At 50.9% G+C, this 11,312-nt stretch overlaps 1 protein-coding gene across 1 annotated transcript; it reads right to left on the bottom strand.

Moving 5' to 3' along the window:
• Positions 1-326: 326 nt before the first annotated feature.
• LOC128732165 (cuticlin-4) lies at positions 327-11,111 on the bottom strand. The gene is made up of 3 exons (XM_053825335.1): positions 11,052-11,111; positions 1,724-2,230; positions 327-1,658 (listed from the first exon to the last, which is right to left on the bottom strand). Exons 1-3 carry the CDS (start codon positions 11,109-11,111, stop codon positions 327-329), a joined length of 1,899 nt encoding a protein of 632 aa, XP_053681310.1.
• Positions 11,112-11,312: the final 201 nt, after the last annotated feature.

Here is an 11,312-nt window from a genome sequence, read left to right as displayed (position 1 = left end):
GAGGTTCCTTAGAGTTGTGCTCAGGTAACAGAGTTCTTCCACATGTGAAGGACAGTTGCTGATAGAGGTGGAGGTGCTGGTCAGGGCCGCACCTCGACCCACCCGGGAAGACCTAGTAGCTTAGTGTCCGGAGAAGGGATTGGCTGCGCAGCGATCGCAGGTGCGCAATGGATGAAGGTGCCCAATGAACGAGTGCAGTCCAGTCGTGGTGTATGCAGTGTGCCGTAGTGGACGATAGGAAAGATGGCGTAGAATGCAAGAAAGAGAAGAAAGAACGGTCGATAAGACGGGCGGACAGATAGTACGCCGAACCAGAGCTACATCGCTTAGGTCCACAGCTCCGACAGTACAAAATGTGGTCGACGACTGGCAGACGACGTACCTTTCCGGTCGAAGTGTCGCACACGCACGAACAGGAAGGCGGCCACAAGCGACGCCACGGCTAGGACGAGCAACAGCATCACAAGGCCTCCGACAAAGCTCGGCACGGACATACAGATCGTCTCGGGATCGACAGTACGCTGCGATTGGATCACGACCGTCTCGTTGCCTGAGGCATTGTTCAGCGCGAAGTTGACGTCTCCCGGTGCCACCACCTGAATGATGCGCTCGGTGTTGACATCTGTCATCTCTTGAGCGTCTCGCTTGTAGATTCGCGGTCGGATCACCACCGACATGGTGTCTCGTCGTCGGCGCACTCCACGCAGGTCATCCAAGCCCTCAACCGATCGTGGTCGTCCTCCGAGGCTCACCAGGTTGCCGCTGTTGTCGCCCGACAGTCCATCGTCCTTCTTCTGCTTGGTGACGGTAACGTAGCCTGACTGGCCCGGTGGTGGAGGTGGTGGCATGTTGATGTGATCGTGGATGTCGTTCGAGGTCGGATTCGAGGATTGCGATTGCGCTTCAATTCGATCGTTGGCGTTCACTGGGCCGTCCGATTTGTTTTCGGCTGAATTAGCGGAGGTCTGAGCCTGAGGTGCTGGTACCACACTGTCCTGGTTCTCGGAGTAGGCTCCGGATGCATCTGAAGGATGACGCGGGTCTGGGTAAGCCGCTGGTGGCACGCCATACTCCGACAGATGTGGTGGTCCGTACTCGCCGCTAAGAGCACCTGGAGCTCCGTATTCACCCGAGATGCCGTTGCCAGTCAACGCCGGAAGACCGTAGTCTCCGCCGGCACACTTCGGCTCGGGACAGTTGTATCGGCACACCTGAATCACGCACTGGAAGTGCACGTTCATCGAGTCGGGGAACTTGAACGCCTGGAAGTAGGCAAACGACACCACCGACGCTGAAGGACCGAAGTTCTTGATCTTCTGGAATTTGCTCATGATCTTGGGCCGTACAACACAACCATGCTGATCGACCAACTGAATCGGAGCCCGTTTGCCATCGTGAGCAACGCAATTGCGCACCAGCATGTCGAACTTGTTCTCGTCGTCCTTGATGGCGAGTACCATCGTCATCGTTTGACCGATCTTCACGATACCAGAGACCTCCGACGCCCACGGACCCTTGCCGACCTGGATCTGCATCCAGCACTGCAGGTTATCTCCCAGGAAGTTGGCCGTAACCGCGTGCAACATATCAACTTGGAACGGACGGAACGTAACTGCTTTCTCGTAGAAGTCGTACCACGTGCAACGAAGCTTGCGAGCCTACAAAGAAAGGTCGGATTAGAAGAATGAAATCCTCGTGTCTCAACTAGAGATGTCCTACGCACCTGATCCCAGACTTCCTGCACGTACGGGTCGTACTGGATGATGATCGTGTTCTCGACGTAGCTACCGGACGGTGTCGGACCACCGAAGCTGGCAGCGTTGTGGTTGGCCGAGCTGGACATGCCGCAGCTGTTCAGGAAGATTTCGAAGGTGGCGCTCAGGTGGCCAGTGCCTGGCTTAAGATGAACGCAGTGCGGATCGCTGTAGAAACCCTTCGAGAAGATCATACCGTAGAACGGCCGGTCGAACTCGATGTTGACGCGCATGTGCGTCTTCTCGCACTGCACCTGCAGATGCTTGATCTGCGGGCTGTCGTTCGAGGCGGACAGTGGCCACGGATCGTCACCACCACCACCGCCGCCGCCTCCGAGGAGGCCACCGCTACCTCCGCCGCCACTCAGCAAACCAGGCGTTCCGTATACTGGTGATGGTGCAGGCGGACCGTACACGGCTCTGTGCTCGAGCGGCAGTGCTGCCGAATCGACCAACGGTGCGTCACAGTGGACATTCTGGAATTGGAAATTTATAGATGGGTGACATGATTAGTCAACGTGATCGCCATGATCGCCACCTGTATTAAAGAGTGATGGGTGTGGCATCCCACTGAATGGATTTCCCATTTTCCGATGACCGATACCACTAGCTAAGTCGGAGCCATGTCAAGCTTTCTCGCGGCTCAGCGAATAAATAATTCATCCCCGAAATGATTCCATCCTCCGATTGTTTTCACCCAACCGCGAGGCGTACTTTCTATTTTGCGGCCATTTCCATTTCAATGCCCGCGAATTAACTTGATTCAATTTATTCCTCCCAGCGGCAGGCATTAGCCAGCGTTTGCTCGGCAGATGAAACACTGGCATGAGATGTGTTGCGATTAGCTTTCATTTCACCAACCCGGCTATCGTGCGGTACCGCGTCGCTTTCCCAAGCGCGTGCAGCATGCGCCCGTGTATGTATGTGTTGTTGGTTTTTCCACTACTTCTATCTCTTCTCGTCAAAACCCGACCATGCGGAGCGATGCACAGGTCGCTACCGTTCCGTTGGCAATTCGAGAATGTACGCAACCGGACGGAGAAGCGTATGGCTCTTCTGTTCAGCTGCAGTGGCGATGAGCTCGCTGCGCCACTAATAAAACACCGCCATCAGCGTCCATTTGTGGCGCAAGTGGAGCCCTCGCCTGCTTTGTGTGTGCGGCGAGTGGACGAGCAAAACAAACCCACGGAGTGAAAAAAAAGGAACAGCAATTAAACGAAACCGGTACAGATTTTCCTTGCGCTTTCTTGTGCAGCGTTTGTTTGACGTGTGATGATGGTCCGATTGGACGGCCTTCTGGAGGGGTGATGCGCGAAGATGCGAGCATTCCGTCCCGTTCCCGATACCGTACGGAGTGCGTGCACACGTGGGGCTGCCCGCTTTCTCTTCGGAACCGCCTCCGGTGCTGACCACCGGTTGCGAAACACTACCACCGCTCCTGTCCAGAAGGCGTTGATCTCGAGCGAACAATGCCGAATCTCGCATTTGATGCACCCAGTGTCACTGTTGATGGTGGCGCCATCTGCCGGATTTAGGATGACAGTTCAATCTAGTAGCAGTCTAAAAAAGTAGCCCAATCTAAGGAACAACTTTTCGCTTATTCCTACCCACAACACTCCGATGCGGTCTGATTCCGCTCGGACGCGATTAATTTCCGGCTGCTACTAAAATAAACCCCCGGTCGGGATGCGTTCGAGAGTTTATGGGTCAGTTTAGACAGCTGGTTCGGGGTTTTCGGCGTTTCTTCAAACACCTTCGACGTTTTTGCTCATGTGTAGCGATTTGGAGGAATGCTCCTCCTCGAGTTGCCCGTCATAATGTGGGTCCGAGTGGGCTTAAAGATGCGTGACTGATAACCCATTTGAGGATGGACAGGCGAGAAAGAAAACATCTACCGACTGAATGCCGTGAGCTGCGGATTTACTCTAATATTAACACCTGCCCATCGAAGGCTTTCCCCGGTGGGAAATGAAGTGCTTTGGAAGCAACTGTGCTTTTAGAAGGTTACATGAGCCGAGAAGCTCTCGTACCATTCGTCATGTGCACCGGGAAAATGTCTGATTTATTGTCGTTTTATTCAACTGTTTTTAGGGTTGCATCTTTCGGTAACTCGGCACTTAGACAGGAGAAATAAATCCACAATTGCAACTGGTAGTATGTGTCGGGTGCATCAAACATACAAAACATGCATCCGATGGACCGATCGGCCTGCTTTCTATTTCCACCGGTGAAAAAGCGAATGAAAATAACGTACTCGTCTCCTTCCTCTCCCAGCTGTTGGGTCGACTTTGGGCGAAGGCGCGTAACAGATACGCATCGGGTGCCGTTCCGTTTCGACTTCATCGCCGCAAGAGATCGCCGGTAATATTCCACAATGTAGTGAAGCACCCACATTATTTTCTGTCATTTTTATCACTCGTCTCGGAGCCTGAAACAAGCTAAATGGTGGTGCATTCAAATCATTTCCACGCATCGCTCCGTTATCTGTGTGCGTGTGAATCGTCGTCTCGAGCAGCCGATCCGGAAAATGCACACCGAGTGCAGCGAGTGCACCACGACTCAGATATGGTCATAATTGCGGACAGCACGAGCAGTGCCCTAGAAAAATCGCTCAGCACCGTCGTTACACTTTCTTCTTGATTTGCCTCCTCTCAGTTCTCTCTTCACCTCACACTTTCTATGTTCCGCAAGGTGAATCGAATCACAGCCAGGATAAGGAGGAGTGTTTAGAGGCCAACTGAATGCGGGCGACTATTCCGGAATTCCGGAGCGCTGCTAGTAGTGACAGATGGATAGATAAAACTCCCTCCACTCGTTCCACTACTCTCTTTGCCTCTATATCTCTCTTTCTCGCTTTCCACCCACCGACCCACCCAACCGGTCGTCTGAACGGTTCGAAAACGGGAACGCTTCAGGCGAGCGAGTGGAAAGCTTTCAGCGAGAGTGAGAGTAGGAGGACGGGAGCCAGCCTTTAGATGTCTTCGAGATGCTTGGCTGCATGTTTGTTTTTCCAACCACCGGCAAGATAATCGATTTTGTTGCCTATTTAAGGACGTACCTTGCCTATTGCAGTCAATTAGCCGAGTGAATCGGAAATAATGAGTGGAGTCTGCGAACCACCGCTTGTTACCGATAGTGAGCGTAATGAGCAGACCTTAGTGCTACTTGTTCGACGGGTTTACAACCGGCAGTCTACTAATCGATCAGCAACCGGACGAACGAGCTGTCAATGTTCGTCAGCATATCTAACGCCTTGCAGCTGTCGGAGGTGGTTTGGGTTCTCTAATTATCGAGCTAATCGGTTAGTGGCGCGTCGTGCATTTGCATGCATAGTGGCCTGAAAAAGGCATGCGGATGAGTTGATAGATGTACGATCGCCCAGTTACCATGTAAGGAATTTTCCAAAGAATCTCGCTTGGTCGGAAGCCACTGTCTTAGTGCTTTTCTACTGAAACACATGTTTACTAAGCGACGCGACAGATTGTCAAAATGACAGTCCACAAGCTGTGAATGATTTTTATCGTTTCCAATCAAATCTATGTCAACGCACCTTCGTCGGGCCGTTTACCTGTGCTTTCCCCACATATGATAGACCCTTATCGGCATCCGATCGGTCGCATTATACCGTCGATTAGAAACGAAACCCTTTTGAAAACGAAATCGTCTAACGATACCACACACGGGACTCGTTTTCTCCGGCCCACACCGCGATCGCATCGAAAGAAAAAGTGATTCAATCATTTCTCCTTTTCACGGGTCGGGTCCTCCCCATCGTGGCGGGAAACCGTCGACAAAGGGTGTGCCCACTCGCGATCCGCTCTGGGGGAATAATTAATTTCTTGTCCCACGTCGCCTGCCAACAAGGGTCGCTTGTTTGCCCTTCCCCAAAATGGTTTCACTTGTCCCGAAAGGAACCGAGATGCCCGATAGGAACTGGGTCAACGGTGTGTGAGTCTCTAACGTCGGACCGGTTAGCGGATTGGATTTCAGGTCCGCCTCAAAGCCCATAGCCCGAGGCACAAACCCCGTGTCACCGTGTCCATCGAAAACGGATTTCGCCCGCTAATTGCCGGTGAATGATTTAATAGTTGCTCATTTAGAGATAATCCACGCGAGAGGCTGAATCGGCCGAGCCCGACACCGATGATTTACACTCACTGATTGAGGGTTCAATGCCAGCGCCAAAATGTGGCCAGCAGGCTCGAGCCCAAGGAACGGCAGGCTCACTCAGCTGTTATTAGCTGCCTGCACGTTAGGCGATCATTACAGCTGTGGTTTTGTGTGCGCCGAATATTGCCATTCAATAAATATGGCCGAAAAATGTGCGGCCATTACATTCCAACACGTACCATAAACAGCCTCCCGAAACCATGCGACCTAATGACTTTCGCGGGGAGAAAATGGGCAAAAGAATACAAAAATCACCAAAACGATGGATTATCATAAATCAAAGATCATCCAATCGCTTCTTGCTGAATGGGCCTGACTGCCAGGGAAAAGTGGCGAAAGTGCAAGAATGACAGTCCAGTTCGAAAGCCTGTTCGACAGGTGCGAAGGGGTTCGACCGTCAGTCACGGTTCCCCTAAGGCACCGGGATGGAGCAGGAGACCGATGGAGGATCTTGTTTACCGTGCCACCGTACGCCCTTCCCAGATCCCTTCCCGGGTCCTGACGCGTGTTAGTTCTAATCCACGGCTTTCCGCACGCGTCTCAAGTTAAACAAAAGCCCCGAGGATGGTGACCACCAGCTGGAGGAGAAACTTACGCGATCTTCCCTTTTACGAGCGATCGACGTCAGCGGGACCGCCAGTGCCAAGTGGAAAGCAAAGTGAAAGTTGGCACGGTACGCTCGTACGAGAAATTTCTCCTTGCACGCTGACAGCGCCCGTGGGTGACAGACAGCGCCATGTGCGTGCTTGGTGTACGTGTGCGAGAGTGCGCGCGAACGGAGATCGCAACGCCGCCAAAGCGACGAACCTGGAGCGCGATCACACCGGCTACGATTCACAAATCATCGGCCGTCGGACCGTCCCGTCGTCTCGCATGATAATGGAGAAGGTCTTTCTCACTTGCCTCGATCTCGCCGTCGTACATGACGATGCGAACGATGAAGATGTGTGCAGAGTTCCATCAAACACCCGAAGAAAAAAAGCATAAAAAATCACACACACACACACATAACACATAGGCTCCTCTCTCCCCCACGAGCTTCCTTTTTATGGTGCCCCTTTCTGAGCACGGTCACGGGCACGGGCCGCTCGATGGATGCAATTTTCAAATTTTCTCCTTTCGACCGACCAACGGCACACGCTCTCGAAAGCCAACGTGCGCAGCGAGCGATTGTTTATGGAGCGGAACCGCTCGAATCGATCGCTGAGCACGTTGATTTCTAATACGAATCGGGCGCCCATCGTGATGGTGGTGGTGGAATGTTGTTAAATTTTTTATTCAATCAATTGCGCGTCCTGGGGCTAGCGAAAAATAGGGGCGAAACGAGTTGTGGTTCAAAATAGAACTGATGGGAAATCATGTGAAAATGATACTCTTCTTGTCAACACCATGTGCCAATCGAGTCGTATTATCCAAGAAGGCTGCGAAAATATTTCGAAACATTACCCGGGCCGCAGCTGGACAGGACGGATATTGAATTAGGTCACACTGATGTAATCGTATATCATTTATAACGGGTTCACCCGGGTGCATCGAGGCGTGTTTAATAAGTTGCACGGGAAGACGGCTCTTTGAACGGGCTGCCCAAAATGGTGCGGAAAGAAAAAAAAAAGGAAAAATACTGGGAAGCCCAAGCTGACGCGAAACAGCAAACCGTTCTGGAGAAGATACACTTTCACTGCGAATGACGGAAAAGAACATCGATGCGAATGGCACCGGTTTCGCTTTCATCGACCCTTTCTATGGGAAGTTCGTGCTTGGTCAGCTTGGAAGGGAGTCGGTTGCGAAAATTGGTATTCGTCCTGACAGGCCTTGCGTCTTTGTGTGTGCGTCCAATTTATGGTGGAGTAAAACGACGGCGAAGATCTACCGATGCCGGAAAACCGAACGATCAAAATTCATTCTACCGAAAACCGATATTTTACGATCGTTCCAGCCGCAACGATCGGCCCATTGTTTCGGCCGTTTTGATGTTTCAAAGATGGGTTTTATACATCTTTTTGGAACGATTTTATCGCTTTGGAAAGGGGGAAATCTAGGACATGGAACCTGACAGGATAACTCTTCTTTAAAATCAATGTAAAAGTCCATCGGGTTACTCTCTCTCTCTCTCTCTCTCTCTCTCTCTCTCTCTTACGCGCGCTTTGACAAAAGGCAAAAAGCAGGAAAGCCTGTGGCAACGTGATCCACTCACACCGTGTATGGCTCTTGTTTGGCTAAACGGGGCAGCCATATTTCATGCGATAAGAAATCGATTCCCAATCTATTACCACCTAACTACCCGCAAGTGCTCTCAATGAATGGTGCGCAAAAAAAGCGTTCTCTGCATCTGCGTTTGTTTTCTCCAACGATTTGCTTCCTGCGTTCTGCACATGACCGGAAGCCGGAACAACACCGCCGCAAGAAGTAGCCCCCAAGGAACGAACGCAAACAAACAAACAAACAAACCAAACCAACTCACCAACCAGCTTGTCGTGTGGCGCGTTTGCCGGTGAGCGAACCGAAACGAATCGCCTAAAATTCCTCGTAAACCGCTATTTAGCGGTGAAAAAATAATCGACCTCAAGGTAACGAGCATGCGTGAGTGGAGAAGGAAAAAGCCGCCCCTTCAAGAGGCACCCCAAATGGTGGATGGAGAGGAGAATGATACCAACAAAAAATCCTACCCATACAGACGCACGAGCTGTCTTATTACGGGCGGAATCGCCTAATTCCAATCGATTCGGTCCGGCTGCCCCTAACGCGGGCTCCAAATGATGGTTTGGGAGTGGTAGGTTGGAAAATTTAACGGAGAAAGGATGGCGGGGTTTTCGCACAGGTGCGCGCGATCTGCCCGTTTCTCGGCGAACAGCTTTAACCGCTTTATCTAAAAGCCGGAAGGCTCGGTTTAATAGCGGACCTGCTGATAATAATCATGGGATTTAGCCGCCGGGGAAAATCATTTAAGCGCGCCATGATAAAGAGAAAACGCAGGAAGCAAGCGAAATGAAAAAATGAGGGAAAACTTAAGCTTTTCACTGCCACCAATGAACACGAAATTGTTATCATTAGTGGCTTTGAAAATGCATTAACCAAGCTGCTGCCTCCTCGACGCTCGTTCGGTGGCGTTCAGTTTTATCTCGGGTTGGTTTTTGGGAAAATTTTCCACCACTATGATCGTAATTATTCATTCAAGCCGATCTCGCCGAAGGGCATGGGAAGATCGATTTTGCGGCTTCCCTTCCCGGTGGATTTTCGCCCACATTCCAAACCACCAGCGCGGCTGCAAATTTGGTGAGAGTTTTCCCGCGTATTGGTGTGTTGCTAGCCGCACGTGCGCCAGTTTCGCATTTGGGGTTGGATGGGTGGAAATAGCAGCAAAAAATAAAACAACCCCATGCAAAGTGAAAGTGCTTGCAGCGTGTGCAGCCTCATTTTAATGAGTGCGATTGTGCATCGGTCGTGATCGCGCCAACCGATGCAACGGGATCCGCCATTGTTATCCTCCATGGGTAGGGGTGCCATCGAGCAGATTGAGCCATTTCTAGCAGCCTTACTGCCTGCGTGGTGTAGGGGAGTTTGTCACTCTTCACTCATCGTCAAACGGACCGTGCAATCGAATGGGAACCGCAAACGGTCGGGAAAAATGCTTCGTGCGAGTGAAAGTTTGTGGTTTGATTTTCCTTCTTAATTTTTCCGTCACCACTCCTTTGAGGCTCCATTATTCTCATGGTGTGACATTTTCACAGATTTACGCGGCTCCAACTCGATAAGCCGTTTCTCTGATGTCGTTTTATAGCAACGTGGCCACATTCTCAACCTCAAAAGATGCGCGCTCACGGTTCCGTGAGGTCGTAATTTTGTAGAGCAAAGGCGCAATAAAATGGACCGAAAGTCTCGACGGGGAATGGTTTCATCACTAGCTGGTACCTGGTTTATGCGTCTGGAAAAATATAAGCGAAATTAACCTCCAATGGAAGCAACGCCCCGATCGTTATTCCAATTCCAGCCTCATCGATAGGCATGCCAGATAAAGCCTCTCTTACTACGCTCCGGTAAGGCTGTGGGGTTGTGATAATAGCCTCGAACCATGGAGGATGAAAAATGGACTCTCAGTAATTACGCTCACGTAATACTAATCCATGCTATCAGCCACCCCATCAGGGCAGCTTTTATTTGCGTCAAAAATCGCGGCCAAATTATGTTAGTGTAACACTTTTCTTCTGGTTGCTTTCCTCGGAAGCCGCACCGCAAACGAATCGTGCTACCGTGATCGTTACGTGATCTTGGGCGATCAAGATGGACGTTACGAAATGGAGCCAAACATTTCGGAGCTACGTCAATGGCTTGCTTTGGATGGGAGGTGGGCCATTTTTTCCTTTTTTCCAACTTCCACCCGATCACATCACTGCTTCCATCCGATCGTCCAGGCGCTGCGCGTAATGAGAATTGTTCGATCCGAAACGTTAGCATGGATGGAGAAGCGATGGAAAATTGACCTCACACCCTACAAGCCAAACCGCTACCGTAAGGTACGAGCTGCAAGGCCACGGCATTCATCGCTTGGCAAGGTGCACGGTGCTGTTTTTCCTCCGAGCGGGAAGATGACCTCGGTGAAAAATGGGGCACGGAAAAAAACCTCCGCACCATAAAGGGTAACGAAGCGCCTTATAAAATGAGCCACCGCTCGATTAAGCCTGCCGGCAGCTCCTAACAGAGCCCATAACTGTTAATTGTGCGCGTTTTTTATTTTGCCAAACCGCCATGTAGCGCCCCGCGAAAACAGTGGGGAATTAATAAAACGCGACGTACAGGTGAACGAAAAAAGGTACCTAGTGCGAGATGGAAATGATTCACCAACACCAATACACACCAGGATGCAATCCGCAGATCTGGAAAAGTTTGGCCTACGGCCCTTTTAACGGCACGCTGTTTTAATGCGACCCAGCTGATGTGGGCTTTTGCCCCTTTTCCTGTCGACCATCTGTTGGCCTGAACGCGGGAGAGTGCTTTTTATTTCGCATTTCAACTTTGATGTGCTTTCCAACAGGTAGGAAAAGCATGCTAAGTAAAAAACCCAGCATCATTCGCATAATCTTATGTTTCTCACACCTGAGCGCATCTTTTTTCATCCACACGTGCACTTACCTCGAGTACTGTGAGCAGGAGCACAAATGTCGCTACTAAGGTTCGCATTCGATAGGCCATCGTTGTCGTCGTTTGTTCGATTGTAGTTGCTGGTTCGATTATGCTTCGATTTCGGACCGTTTGTCCGGGTTCAGGGATCGCTTCCTCTGTTCCTCCTCGACGTGTTACTATTTACTCAATGGCAGCGGTCGGTATCGATCGTATTATATCTACGATTAGTTTTCCAACAGGCGAGCAGAACGAGAACAGGAAAAGAGAATG

Source organism: Anopheles nili, chromosome 2 (assembly GCF_943737925.1).
Source record: "Anopheles nili chromosome 2, idAnoNiliSN_F5_01, whole genome shotgun sequence".
Classification (NCBI taxonomy): domain Eukaryota; kingdom Metazoa; phylum Arthropoda; class Insecta; order Diptera; family Culicidae; genus Anopheles; species Anopheles nili.
This window is presented reverse-complemented; position numbering and strand designations above follow the sequence as displayed.